Here is a 15,014-nt window from a genome sequence, read left to right on the forward strand (position 1 = left end):
GAGTTCATCACACATATTTTAAGGAAGAAGCCCAAAACTGTTAAAGAATGGCCTCTTGGCACATTTAATGAACTTTCAGCACACACACAATACACATCATGGTTTTAAATGAGCTGGCTTAAATGCTGGTTATCCCAGATCGTCAATGTTGAGTGAATGTGCTCATTATATCCATTATCCCAGCAGATGCAAAGATAAGTACCTTTAACTTCCTGTGCCCTACCTCCGGCTGTATTGTGCCACGGCAATCTAATTGACGTTCGAAGAGGGGCATTTCTCTGCCCATCTAAATAACTCAGATCCTCCAACTTGGTTGAGCTTGTTGCTGTAATATTAAACTGAAGTTTAGTCTTTTCAAAGTTGATTTCAATATCATACCCAAACGACTACAAATTATAAATTACTAGGCAATTCCATTCAGGCCTTCAATTCACTTCAAGGTAATTTGGGTTTTGTCTGCCCTCCCCAGCTTATTTTTCTGGCAATGAGTTCACCGGAAACTGGTAAAAACCAAGTGTTCTTCATTCTTAAAATGAAGTTGTGCTAGTATGGTTGCCAGAATTCTCCATCATTCCTGGAAAGAGACAGACTTCCCCAAAAATTTTTATGAAGAAACTTGACCATCACGTGTCACTCAATAAAGCTGCAGTACTTACTGCAGACACACAGCATGGTCCCAGAGCTCTTTCCCTGAAACTCTGTGTAGAGCCTTCTGCTGTCGCTGGAATTCCAACCTTGTTAATTAAGGGAGGAGATTCTGCTGTACAATTCTCAGTGCTCAGAACAGTAAAAGTCAGCTCTGGACAGTGAAAGGAGCCATGTGGATTTCATCAGAAATAAACATATTCCTAAGCTTTATATTTTTTATGTATATATTATATACTATATCATATGTGTATTTTTAAATATTATACAAACAAGTAATATTATCTCTGATCAAATCAGTAAGAGTCACAGCATACAGCTACCACTTAAAAAGCATTAAAGGTGCATTCAAGATACATACAAGTTGGATTATAAAAATAACCAATACAAAATAATGTTGCTAATTCTTAGCAAATCTTAACAGCAAATACACAGTATGTTTTTGCCCTAAAAGGAAAAAAAGAAGAGCCTCCTCTTATTTACATATAGATCCTAGGTCACAATGAGAGAATTCTAAATAAAATTCACCTAATTTGTGGGTTAAGTGGCCCAACATAAGTTATTGCTGATCCTACACATAGAATTCTTTTCCAGGATAATAAAATATAGGCATCATTTTCGGGCAAATGAATAGGGAGCATGAGTTTCATTCGAAGGGCTAAGGCTTCTAAGGACTGTTGAAATCATTAGTGGGACCAAGTTTCAAGGAAGAGAAGGCAAGTTGTACCATCTGTCTGCTGAAAGCCTTCTGGCTGCACAGCACCCAGCCACTGACCAGCACCATCTACCCAATCTCACTATTTTCCCTCCTGAGGCTTACATCATTGTTAGCGCGCGCACGCGCACACACACACACACACACACACACACACACACCCGTTCAGTAAGCACCTGGGTGGCTCCAAGGCCTGGCTATGTTGTGGCGTGTCCCCTCTTGCCACGTTCCCCAAAGAGCAATCCACCCCATGCCCTACTCACTTTCCCAGTGCCAGGAGAGACATGTGATGCCTTGACTTCACAACAGCATACATTTATAATCCTGTATCCCTTTGGTGTATATCCACAGCCTGTGTACACATCATGTGCATGCTAATGTCAATATTCCACACAAATCTTCCCCTTTAAAAAGATTCAGCTAATTCCTTACGTAGGACTTCCACATGGGCCTAATTTATGGGAATCCAATGGCAGCCTCTAGTTTTAATCTAGGTCCTTCAAAAGCAGGGTATGTGAAACTTCCCAAAAGGCCACCAGGACCAAACTCATCACCATGGCTCCCTACAATAATACTGCTTGGAATATATATTTCTAGGCTCCTGCCTGGGACCTGGGACTCTGACCCAGACCTCTGCAAATGCCCCTCTCCTCAGCATGCCTAACTGTAGACACACCCGCATGTTGGAGGCTGAGGGAGAAGGATCAGCCACAGCTGTGCCCCATAAGCCAAGTTCGGTTCAGAGCTGGAACAGCCACAAATATCTGGCCTGCTGCTTCAGCCCTAGAGAAATCAAAGACACTTGAAGCCCCCAAAGGGTTTCCTATTTCCCTTCCTCCCCTAACCCCTTTGAACATGACATTCAGTTTGTAATTTTGTGACAACCGAAAGGATTAAGAATAGGAGACTATATAAGGGCATTCCAAAGAAAAGATTGCAAAAAAAAGCCTTAACTTGACACAGATGCAGGAGATGGTGAGGACTCAAGCACCTCTGTTTTCAGATTTACCATCACTACAGCTCTGGATCCAAAGTGTGCAACAAAGTGGCCTCACCCTCTCTGCAGCTCTGATTCCCCATTTCAAACGTGATTAAGATACAGTGAAATGGACCATGGCTCAGTGGGGCTGCAAGACAGGAGCTGCCGGCTACCTCTGCTTCCTACAGCATTGTCACAGCCAGAGAGAGACTCATGGTTGGGATAGTGAAGCTTTAGGCCCTCCCCACCTAGAAGAGTAGGCTATCTGGACCACATTCTGCCTTCTCACACATGTGTACAGTAGATTCTCAGATATTACCAGCACAACAGCCAGACTCACTTCCGGTATTTAATAATAACTGTTTTCAAAATACTCAACACAACTCAGGGCCAAGAAAAAAAGCAGAGGGAAAGCAATAATTTTATGCTGCAATAAGCCTACTGCTAGTAGCTCTACGGTTAAATTGCACACTTGTTGCAGACACACACATCGCATCGACCATCTGCCTGAGAAGGGTATTTTAAGATGCTGCAGGAGAGTTTTTTGTAGGGTGGAGTGGGGGGTTGATGGAGCAGCAGAAGGAAAAATCTCTAATCCTAACAAAAAGAAGTATCAGTTGAAATACCATGGACTAACCTATCAAAGGTAAATGCCATTAAATGGAGGCAATGACTGCTTAGAATTTCAACAAAACTGGCTGTCAATTCTGTTTGTTGGTTTTCTAGAAAACTAAATACAGTGTCTGTGATCCACTTAGAAAGCAATTCAAAAGAAAAAAGAAGTTAGTCAAAAATAGTAGAACCTAATTACCCAATTTGTAGATTATCTAAGATATCATGTTAAAGGCTTCTCCTTCTGTTTCCTAATAAAGGAATGAGGTATTGATACCACACATTTGATGTAGTATAAAGTAATAACCTGACTGCAGCATTTTACACCAATTCCACTCCAACAGATACCTTTACAAAGAAAATCTCTGTACAGTGAAACAATCTCCAAACCTAGTCAACTTATTTTTATAGTCTTTGACATAAGAATTTTACCAATTTCACTGTACTAGACACAATAGTGAACAGACAACCACAGTTCTTTGTAATAGGCTCACTGACAGTAAAGGCTGGCAACCTCAGGAACTCACTTCCATATCCTCACTCCTGGGGTGGGAGAGGGGGAGGGGGAGAAGGCGGGCAGGTCCCTTGGTGCAGCCGTGACCAGAGGTATGGTATCACCTTTCCTTCACCCGCTGGTCCCTACTCTTGCCCTCATATGCCTTATATGTAATCACTTGATGTTTCCCAAATGGCAACTTGTGTTTACATGAATCTTCAGATGCAAATAATTCCCAGGGATTGAAATATATGGTCCATGACATATTATTTAAATCCTAACATTGAGGGTTGCCTACTACCCTGTTTGTAGCAGCTGGCCTTCTAATCACTAGACAAAGTGCTACACATGGTCTCTATGACCTGCATTTCTTATTCTTTTCAATGATACTTGGAAAAATCTTGCCATTACTTCTTAATTGAGGTTCAGCTTCAGGGGTAGGAAAGTGGGCAATAAAGATTCTCCCTTACTCCAGCTTATTAAAAGATACCATGAGGTAAGGAACTTGCTTGTTTCCTTCCAAAATATGCTTTCAGTTTATAAAATTTGCAACAGAGAAGAAATGAGCAAACCCATTAGGCCAGGCAGCCACTGCTCAAACCCAGAGGTAACACCCTCCCATTCCACAGGAGGTCTAGCTCAAGTGGGTACAGAGACACTAATGAATAAGCACAGCAGAAATCAGAAAGCCCTGCTCTATAATCACTGCAGTCTCCTGGAAAAGCTCAGCTCACACCCACTGTCACTCCACATGCCAGGAGATCACATGAAAGAACATCAGGCAGAAAGCATAACCCTAAATGGGGTGCTTCCAACACTATTAATGTATTAATGTGTTTACTAATTTTAAAATAGCTTGATTAAATTGAATACAAGTTTGCTATTTTGTTGATATCAATAAAACTATCATGTTCTGGGATCATACAAATGAATTGTTCATCATAACTAGGTAGACAGACGCAGTCTAAACGCATTGAGTGCAACACACTTTGCCGTAGGTAGCAGGATAGTGGTGGGAGGGCATAAAAGCTTTCGGAAGAACCATCACTCAATATGCATAACACTCCCCAGTACTTCTCTCTGGCAGACATGCCAAATCCCTCTTCTGGAACAAGGCCATTTACTTCCTTTGAAAGTGAATTAGAGCCGCGCCTCAGAACTTTTCCATTAGGGCCATTTATGTATCAGCTGCTTCAGAGTTCCATTGAAAAAAGAATGCCCAAGAACGACCAGACTGGCCGGCCACATCCCCAAGGAACAGTAGAGAAAAATCGTTTGATGTAGGGAAAGAGAACCTGGGACTGTTAGTAGAGGTGAAATTTTAAGTGCTATATTGGTAACAGAGAAAAACTGAAACAAGATCATCTTCTAAATTCAACCCAGGAGCATGGAGTTTGGAAACTCGGGACCATCAGAGCAGGCAGGACAGCTCCAAGGAAGAGTTCCTTTCTTTGCCCATCCCAAATTGCTCTCCTTGCTTGATGACCACCCACTGTCAACTAGCAACAGTCACCCCCTTTGTACCCTCTTCCTGTTCCAGCTGACCCCATTCTGCAAAGGATTGCCTGCCCTTCCCATTTTCATTTCCTTGACTGACAGGCCTCACTTGGGCTGCTTATGTTTTAAGCTGTGAGCTCCCTTATAACTGAGGGATACAGAAAGAGGGCCTCCCATCTGTATGATGGGCCTCAATTATAAAAAATTAATTCAAAAGTTGGATGAGAAATTCTTTGAATTCATATTAACAAACTCACTCTAAACAACGATTCCTGTTTACCAACATGTAATAAAAAGGTACAAATTTACTCAGGCTTAAAGCAACAAAAACAAGGACAAAGTTTTCGCCACTTTCTTCCTTTATACACAAAAAGCCATAGAATCTAAATATTAGATTTAAAGAATTCCAGAATGGAAGGATCAGTTAAAGACCATTAACGGCAGCCTTAGCATTTTTACAGATGGGTAAACTGAGGCCTAGACAAGGTAAGTGCCTGACCCACGATCACAAATCTGGCTTGTGTTTGGACCAGATTCCCAAGTGGAGACAGTGAGCATGGGGCACCTCAGACCCAGTAAGATAACCCTTCTGGAGAGAGGCATGTCCTTACCTGCAACTGAGTTGGGCCGTGGCATTACTAGCGAGCTGGAGCTCTGAGAATAAGGGACTGGACCATCTCCAACTGAGGCTTCAGTTTTGGGCAGCACGCTCTCCGCTGACCCAGGGGGCTCCTCTTCTGCCACTGGGGAGCAATTATCTGCCCTGCGATCATGAAGCACTCCTTTCTGTACCCCTAACCTTAGGCTTCCGTCCTTATTCCATTCCAAACTGGAGCCACTCCGGTCATCGTTTTCGGATGAACTTGTAATTGTGGCTGAAATGAGAGACCAAAATACTTTGAAGGAGGCCAGGCACAGCTGGGGCTGCTGAGAGTTAACACAAGCACACTGCCCTCCCCGTGATCAATGGAAACTTTTCCGGTCCACACAGATTTTTATCAAAGTTATGTTTCATACAATGTATTTTGGTAAATTAGAAGAATGTTGCTTATCATGGGAAATAAACTAAGTCATTCTACCATGGAAGGGCAAAAGGCTGGTAAGATAATGAAAAAGCTGTCTAAAACTATCTGAGAGTTAAGAGTAAAGCTATGTAATTTAGAGATGATGTATCCGCTCTTTTTAACAAAGATGAATTGCTCACAAAAGAATTCATATCTCATTAAATTCCTCTGAACCTATAAACATTTTTTTCCAAATTAATATTTATATATGGGGGAGGACAAGGCGATACAATGGTTAATGCAGAAAACATGCAAGAGAAAATCTAGAAGATTTTCAATTGTAAAGTCAAGCAGAGAATCTGATCCTTAGAATTAAACTTTATAACATCTGTTCAAGATGAACCAGAAAGAGTGACTTGACTTTATTCTCCTTTAGCAGCATGGAGTGGAAAACTTCTCAGCACACAGAAAACACCAGCATGGGAAGGGATGCTTGACTGCAGAATTTAACCTCTAAGAAAGAAAACCAGCATGGAAAACCATCTTGGCAAAAGAGAAGGAACAGGATGTAAGAAAACAGCAATATTCACCCTACATGGCTTCTACAAATAGCCACTTCCAATTTAAAGACCTGAGCCCCTTGCAAGCACAGGTTACCACAGACTCAACACTGGCTTGTGTCCTAGAGAACAAGGGCCATGTCCTCTGGTCCTTTCGTGTTTCCTGTTTGGATCCACACAGCCTAGGCCCTTAACTGAGAGATTCAATGGCATGTGGCAGATCAGAGTGTAGTATAATAGAACTCAGCCTCCCAGATTAAGCTACTTCATCAATATAACCCAGACCATACATACTATCAGCAGGCTGGTGAATTAGCTCCAACAGCCTGTTATCCAGGATCAAAGGGTCTGAGAGAGTGTTGTTTTGTTTATTTTTACAATGTTCTTTAAGGTTCAGAAATAAAGACAAAACAATTTCCTCACGGTGACCGCAGGATACTCTGTCACAATTCTAAAATGCCCTTTAGTCCTGCTGCTCCAGTTTGGACTCATTATCCACTGTTTGTCTCCTTATTTAAAAACCCTTCCGGGGCACCAGGGTGGCTTAGTCAGTTAAGCGTCTGACTTCGGCTCAGGTCATGATCTCGTAGTTCATGGGTTCGAGCCCTGCGTCGGGCTCTGTGCTGACAGCTAGCTCAGAGCCTGGAGCCTGCTTCTGATTCTGTATCTCCTTTTCTCTCTGACCCTCCCCTGCTCATGCTGTCTCTCTCTCTCAGAAATAAATAAAACATTAAAAAAAATTTTTTTAAATAAAAAGCCTTCCTATGTGCTGAAGCCTCAGAGTGTCTAACCTGGATCTGCCACATCCCTTTTCTGAACAGCACAGCCCCTGGCACACACTAAGTGCTCAATGAATAAGCAAATGAACAAACATCTCTTCCAGCTGTGCTCAGAGACACTACATTTAATCTTATGGTTATTGATTCAGAACTTGATTTTCTGTTTCCAACAAAAATCTAAGCTGATTTGGGATCTAAGCCTATCCCAGAGTGTCTATTCCCAACATTTCCAAGTATTCTATCCATAGTATTAAAACTGGTGTCTCCATCTATTTGGATTCAATCACAACCTTGTGTGTTTTTTTTAAATGGACCATTCAAATGCACATAAGTATAGCAAGCATGACTCTTTCCACCCTGAAATGCTGGTGGTGGTGGTAATAGCAGCCACTAACATTTATTCCAGATTACCATATGGCAGGAACTGGGCTAATGCTTCATAGGAATACTCTAATCTATCAATCAGATCACTGCTTATTAATAATTAATTGCAATATTGTTAATAAGCTGTGATTATTACAAGCCTTCATTTGAAACCCCACTGTTTGGGGCTCAGAATGCTCTTGTAGCAGACATAGTTAGTTAGGTTCCCAGGCTACCCCAAAATCAAAGTTACAGGAACAGCGACAGAGTAGGGGTGGAGGTGATTTGTTTGGTTTTATTTTGTTGCTGTTTTATTTGGGGGCACATACTCTGAGTCCTAACTCCGCCCACAAGAAGTGCGAACAGGGACTGAGACCTCCCTCCTTCCTGCTACCGTGACAGCACCCAGGGGCAGTGTAACAGAAAAGGGATGGCCTGGTCAGGGGTCCTAGACTGCAGGGACGGCCTGACAGTCCCGTTCTCACAGTACAGCCACAAGTTTCCAGGTGCTGATGAGTGCAGCAAAGTGGGTGCAGGAGGAAAACCCCCAGCTGCAGGAACAGGAGCCAGAAAGGGAAGTCCAAGATGGGGTTGCCATTTCAAAACGAGGGTAAGTTTATAATATGTTTCTAAGTAAGAGACGCTCCCATCTGCCTTCGTGATGTTCAGCTAAGACACACATTCCACTGTTCAAGTAGGCGAGAAACTCTCCAGCTCTGGGCCCTTCCACTAAGATTGCCCCCTTCTCAGTCTTCCTCCCTACAACGCAGTACCAGATGCAGCCCACAGGGCATGAAGCCCCACAGCGTAGCCCCACAATTAAGCCCTGATGCAGACACAAGGGGGCAGACCCACGCCCAACAAGAGCAGTTTTCCCTATGGCCCACGAAGCACACCTGATAAGGCAACAACACAGTGGCCAAGGAAGAGAAGCTGGTTCTTACAACAACTCACAGGCTACTCAAAAATACCTAGTTTTCTTTCTGGGTAATAAATTCAAATCCCTCATTAAGTTAATCAGTCACTTTCACATTAACACACACACACAAACTATGGCAGCATCTTCACTTATGAGGACAAAAAAAAAAACAATACCACCTCAAAAAACTAAGTGATGTTTGACATTTTCTGGAGATTTAGGTAATCTTTCGAGTTCCTTAACAACTCAAAAATCCTAACATTTTATTCCTTCAACTCGTACAGATGCCAGCTTTTGTCAATTAAGACTGACCATTATCATTCAGACAGGGTCTCTACCACTCTTCCAACACACAGTATGCTGTTAAATGAGTGGTTTAATAGTATTCTGTTAAATGATAAAACCTCAAGTTTTATCAAGCTAGAAGATTAGACTTTGCTTCTCACAATTTAGTGTTCAATTAGGTTTGGTCCTGCTCACTGATTCACACGTGCTACTTCTGACTCTGCACACCATTTGCAAACTTTTAACCAGGGACAGTGTGTTCTCATTCCTATGTAGTAACAGCATGTTTAACCAGACCTACTAGCACACAGGGCTATGCGACTTCCAATACACGCTCAAAACACATTAGAACATATACATCATCACCACAATGGTTGAGGAGAGGTGGACAGGCTGAGAACCATGAACCCCACTTTACAGATACGGAACGCAGACGTGAAACACTCATCTCTCTGTCTCTCTCTACCTCTGTCTCTGTCTCTCTCTCTCTCACACACACACACACACACACACACACAGAGTTGGTGGTATGTCTAGTATCAGCCCTTCTTAACTGCCCACACAATGTGTATTGAAACTCCTCTTGCTTTGCACAGCTCCCAAAAGCAAAATGTCTCTAAGTGTGTATGGCTAAAAAGTACTTTACAGTTCATGAACTTTGCCTTGTTAAACACAGTAGCCCCCAGGCAGGGGCTAGTGGAGAGAAGCCAGTCATGGGCAAACAGCAGCCAGGAAGTGGAAGAGATATTAAATGTTTTGCTATATAAAGTACTATAATAAAACTGTATTCCTTCCCCTTCCCAGCTTTCTTGTACCCACCCCCTTTCTTTGCCTTTTGAAGGTTCTTTGATACGTTAAATGTAAACTTAAAATAGAATTTTAAAAAATCAGTGTTAAGTCCAGGGCCAGATAAGTAGTTTGTAGGATCTAAATCAAGTTACAGGTTTAAAGGAACATTAAGAAGAAAATTAAAATAACTATAGCGTTACTCTAGAATTGTTTAGGAACTAAGGGCCACTGATACCAAGCGAGTGTCCCAGAAAGCAGAATTCGCCTCTCTTTGAAGCAAAGACAAGATGTGAAAAGTGCAAAGGACTTGAGCTCAAATTCTCTCCCCTTTTGAGGACCCATAATGGGTAAGCCTCTCCAGGCAGAGTACTAGTAATGGGCACATTTTTGTCTTTACCTTACAGATATCATAATTATGTATCTGATGTGTCTCTCTTTGTATAGGCTCCTAGGAATCCAAAATTTTCTGCCCACTGAGAAGCAAAATGAATCAAGTCTTATGAACCTGACTCCTGACTTCACCTTTGTTTTGTGTTATTTTATTTTTTTTATTTAAGTATAGTTGACACACAATGTTACATTAATTTCAGGTGTACAACCCAGCGATTTGACAACTCTATATATTATGTTGTAGCTACCATCTGTCTCCATATCCTACTACAATATGATTGACTATATTCCCTGTGCTGTGCCTTTCATCCCCATGACGTATTCAATCCTTAACTGGAAGCTGGTATCTCCCACTCCCCTTCATTCATTTTGCCCACTCCTCCTCACCTCCCTCCCTCTGCTCTTTCACCTGCTCTTGTTTTCTTTCCTCAGCTCATAAAATCCTATTTTACTAAATGTATATTTGTAAGCATTTCTAATCCACTGGGGAGGGATTAAGTATAAAGCAGCCTCGGGAAATAACAGCAGTGGGTAACATAAATATAACAGTGCTTACTATGTATGGGCTATGTTCTAAGACCTTATCATATCTCAACTCACTGAATACTCCTAACAGTCCTCCAGGCAGCATACGCCTGAAGCCTTGTTATGGTGGCCCATGCTGTTCTGATCATACCACACTATTAGAAAAACTGGAGCAGACATGCCAAACCCATGTATTTACAAATTACGTACATGCAGCATCCTAATTTATTCTAATATAATCATATGCCAAAAAATATATTTTTAAGAGACTTTTAGAATATTGACAGAAATTGACATTTTCTTCAAGCACTCCACAAACAGTCTTGCATTCTCCAATTTTCAAAGCCAGGGCTCTATAAAGAGAGTCCTTTGTCCTTCCTTGCTTTATGGACAAAATCAGATATAAAGGCATGTATGTAAAGTGCCTCATATATCATAAGTACCAAAGAACATTTTCCTCCCTATGCAGCTGAAAACAGAGTAGCACTAAAAAAACAAAGAAACATTTTTCAATTTCTATATTCAGTATAATGGTTGACACAAAGTTAAAACACTGGACCAATGAACTGAAGATCAACAAAACAAAAAAGACATAATCGTTGCTTAGAAAAGTAGGAGAAGGGAATGAAAAAAGAAAATCCCAGCTATACTACAGATATACCACCTCCTTTGACCTGGCAGCATAAAGATCACTAACAACTTTGGAAAGAGAAACCAGAGACTAAATGAGACTGGGTAAAGAGCAGAAAGAAAGGTCGAGGAAGTGCACTGTGCCCAATACCCTGGTCCTCCTGGCCTGAAAGGATTCGCTTCTTCCCTTGCTCACCCCCAATGTCTTGCATGGTCCCAGCTGCTGTGCTGTATTTTGTATCTCCCCAGGTGACAGAGAGAAGGACTGCATGGACGAAACCAGCATGCCTGAAACCTTCAGACCAGAAACACCAGGCTGGGCTTCTTCCTCAGCCCCACCTGCAAAGTAACCAACCACACAGCGAACAGAGGCGGCTCACCTGGAGCGACTGCTTTCACCTCCCTCAGCCCAGCAAGGAGAAGGCTCCAGGGAAGGCACTCAACCTAACTCGTCCTTGCCCAGAATGCCACAGGGAAGGTGGCCTGAGTTACCTTAGGCTTTCAGGGACTTTCTGGCTTCTCCTCCCACAACTTCTGATGGACAACAGCTTGGCCTGTGTAAAGCACAGCCCTGCTCCCCTTCTGGCCTTGCACACGGGCACTGTGCTTTGGCTTGTGGCAGACAGATCTCTGAACCAAATCTCTGGCTCAGTGCTCATGGCATTGCGCAAGGCACGCTCTACTATGACATGTATCAAGGCCAGGGACCCAAGCCATGGTTCACAGCTGCATTTGTGAACTCCCTTAGACTGTGGAAACACCTAAAGGATCAGTGGGAGCAGGGCACTGGTGAAGTGGAGGACAGACCACACTGCCTGAACACAGTCTGACACAGCAGGTAATAGCCTCCAGAGAAAAAGCCTGTGGATTTAAACACCATGAAGTTTTCTAGCGATAACACCCAATGCTGTGTTTTGATAAAGCTTTGCATAACGTGCATACTGAAGGCACAGACACTAGAGCTTCTGACATAGTCCAATGACTCCACAGAATTCTGGACTCTTCCAGAAAAGAGCACAAAGCACCACCAGTGCTTGGTATTATTATGCACCTATAGCATACATCTTCCATCAAGAGGTGTCAATCACCACCACGTTTTAAACCCTTTTCAGTAATTGACAATTTGCTCAGTTCTCCAAGGGCAAAAAAGCCACTCTTTGGTTCCATGAGTGTGGATAAGTTTTTACCTGATCTTTATTGTACCAGTACGGAACAAACTTGCTCCTAGTACACAGTAGGTGCCAATAAATGCTTGCTATACTGACAGAACAGCCTAAAGAATCCAACTGCACTGTGAATACAAGTACAACAGGCATTCTACTGCCTCAAATCGTCACGAAGGATTTCTTTCCCACATTAAGTATACTACCAAATTATATATGTAAAGGCAAATTTTCCTCCTTCACCCAGGAGATTAAAAAAAAAAAGCTTCTATAATTAAGGATGATTTTTTAAATTGCAGGCAATGTAGCAAAATGAATATTAACACAGATCTGAAACACTCTAAATAGTTATTACCAAATCAATTTCAAAGCATTTTAATTTAGTAGCAAGCAGGGCAATACAACGCAGTATTAGCATAAAATCAAAAGGGCAGGATTTACAACAGGTTAAAAATGAAAATAAAATACAATTAATTTCTCTTTGTAGGCCGCTCTATGCATATGATCATCTCCTGTGAGACACAACGTCCAGGAAATAAAAGGAACAAAAGGTCTCTAGCTACCTCTGGACACACTCTCATTTTATAAGCCCAGAAGGGAGTCAAATCACAGGAAGATAAAAGTCAGCCCATGAGAAACTTTTTTTTTTAAATATACAAAGCAACTGGGCAGAAAATAAATATTATCAAACTCTAGCAAGCAGCAGCAGGATACTAATCAAGTAGCCAGTATTTCCTACAAGCCCCGTTTGCAGAAGAAATGTTTCTGTGAAGGTACTCCCCTGCCTAAATTTACACCTGCCTTCTGGCTTCAAAGGGAGAGAGGACAAAAACAAGCTACACCCCACCTCCCCAGCAGAGAAAGGGGAAAGGCAGCAGGAAGAGCCCACGTTTTTTACCCTTTTCATTTCTGAGCACTTAATCTCTTGAAAGCTATCTGGTCTGGTGGAATGTGGTGGCTCAGGTGCTGGGAAGCTGTGCAGGTGAACAACACACCTGCTCTGTATGGGAGACATGCCCAGTGGGGGAGATGTGGACACAGTCCACTCAGAATAACCCTCCTCCTTCATGGAGTTGCCCTAATACCAACTCTCAACAGGAAGCAGATCTGGGATACTACAAAAGTAATTTGGAGATTATAAATGTCAGCAGGTACAAGGAGACAGCAGAGGAAGGGCCTGGAAGGGAAAGATGACTAACTTTAATGGTCTCTTACTCAGCCAGAATTTTTCTAATTGCTACCTGTAAGTCCCTCTCCTGGGCACATCTATTATTAATGCTTAGAAAGGATTGTTATTTTGTTTTTAAATTGTGATAGGAAAGCTGGGTTTTGTTTGTTTCTTCTCATCCAATATGCATTTACTTTCTTCCTAAATAGAGAAATAACCTATTTTCTTGAAATACACACACGCACACATACACACACACACACACACACACACACAACACACAGTACTGATCAGCATATGGACACAGACAAAATCTAAACAATACATTTAAATCAAACAGTGCTTGTTAAAAAAAATTTTTTTTTAATCAGACTTGCTTTCATACACATTCCAATGAATACACCTACTTAATTTTTTTCTAAGCCGAAATTAATACAGTTTACAAGTTCTATTCAACAGTTGGAAGCAAGTTTACTAAAGGAGCATCACTCAGAAAAAATATTTTCTCAGGCATGGAAGAAACCCCTTTAAAAGCCACTTCTTTACAAAGTTTTCCATTAAAGCAAATTTAAGGTAGCATAAGCTACCTTATTCTGATTGGGTATAATTTCACATTTAGAAGTCTTCACATTGCAAATTGAAAAATTAGACACTAACTTCTAGGCAATGCTAATGATTTTAATATGTAAAGAGTAGGAAATTTTACCTAATGGCAATGAGAAAGAATGAAATCTGGCCATGTGTAGCAACATGGATGGACCTTGAGGGTGTTACGCTGAGCAAAANTGGTCCACTGTCAAAAAAATATATATATGTATTTGTGGGGAATTCAGTTACTGCCCACCCAGCAGAGTCAGGATTTGTACATGACAAAATTATGATACTTCTAAAAAGCTGCTAAAGAACATCATAAGAACTTGGATCTCATCAAAGGAGGATGAAGTGGGACTCCCCTCTGTAGGACACAATGAAGCTGGAACAGAGGGTAGAGGGTCTACTAAACCCTGACCTCCACACAGAAAGACTGGAAGGGGTCCAATAAATTCTCCTAATGGTCATCGTTCTGCCCTTTCCCCCACTAAGCTGTTCCTAAAAAAACAGTTCTCTTCACCTGCAATATGTCAAAACCAGCAGAAGCAGAACACAGGAAGGACACCCCACGGCAGCCCTGACAAGGCTGTCTGAGCGTGTGGGAATGCAACCTTCCCTTCGTGGCATCTGCTGAGCAAAAACATGTAGATTAAATATAATCAGCAAGATGGAAATCAGCTTGCATAGTAAGAGGAGGGACAGGAATTTCTAAGGATGGGTTAGCACTCTGTGAAATTTCCCCTAAGTGCCCTAAATAAACTGTGCTAATGCTGTGCATACAACTCTGAGCCCTGTGTGGGTGCCTGCAGCTACCCTAGGCTACACAATGCCACAGCACCTGTGTGCACTTGTTGTCAGCCCACCCCTAATACCTCTGCCACTCCAACCAAGCTCTATGGGCTGA

At 42.0% G+C, this 15,014-nt stretch overlaps 1 protein-coding gene across 7 annotated transcripts in view; it reads right to left on the bottom strand.

Annotated features, from left to right (window-relative positions):
- Nucleotides 1–15,014, bottom strand: part of TANC1 (tetratricopeptide repeat, ankyrin repeat and coiled-coil containing 1) — a 239,414-nt gene that overhangs the window by 56,909 nt on the left and 167,491 nt on the right. For 3 of the 7 annotated variants that reach the window (XM_077761025.1, XM_077761021.1, XM_077761022.1), the window contains 2 exons: nucleotides 5,556–5,819; nucleotides 203–325 (listed from right to left, as the gene is read on the bottom strand). In XM_077761025.1, the coding sequence (XP_077617151.1) occupies nucleotides 203–325; nucleotides 5,556–5,819 (387 nt within the window). The remainder of the gene's footprint in view (nucleotides 1–202; nucleotides 326–5,555; nucleotides 5,820–15,014) is intronic. The other 4 variants (XM_077761023.1, XM_077761028.1, XM_077761027.1 and 1 more) reach the window with 4 other exon arrangements.

Source organism: Crocuta crocuta, unplaced genomic scaffold (genome assembly GCF_008692635.1).
Source record: "Crocuta crocuta isolate KB4526 unplaced genomic scaffold, BGI_CrCroc_1.0 scaffold153, whole genome shotgun sequence".
Taxonomy (NCBI): Eukaryota; Metazoa; Chordata; class Mammalia; order Carnivora; family Hyaenidae; genus Crocuta; species Crocuta crocuta.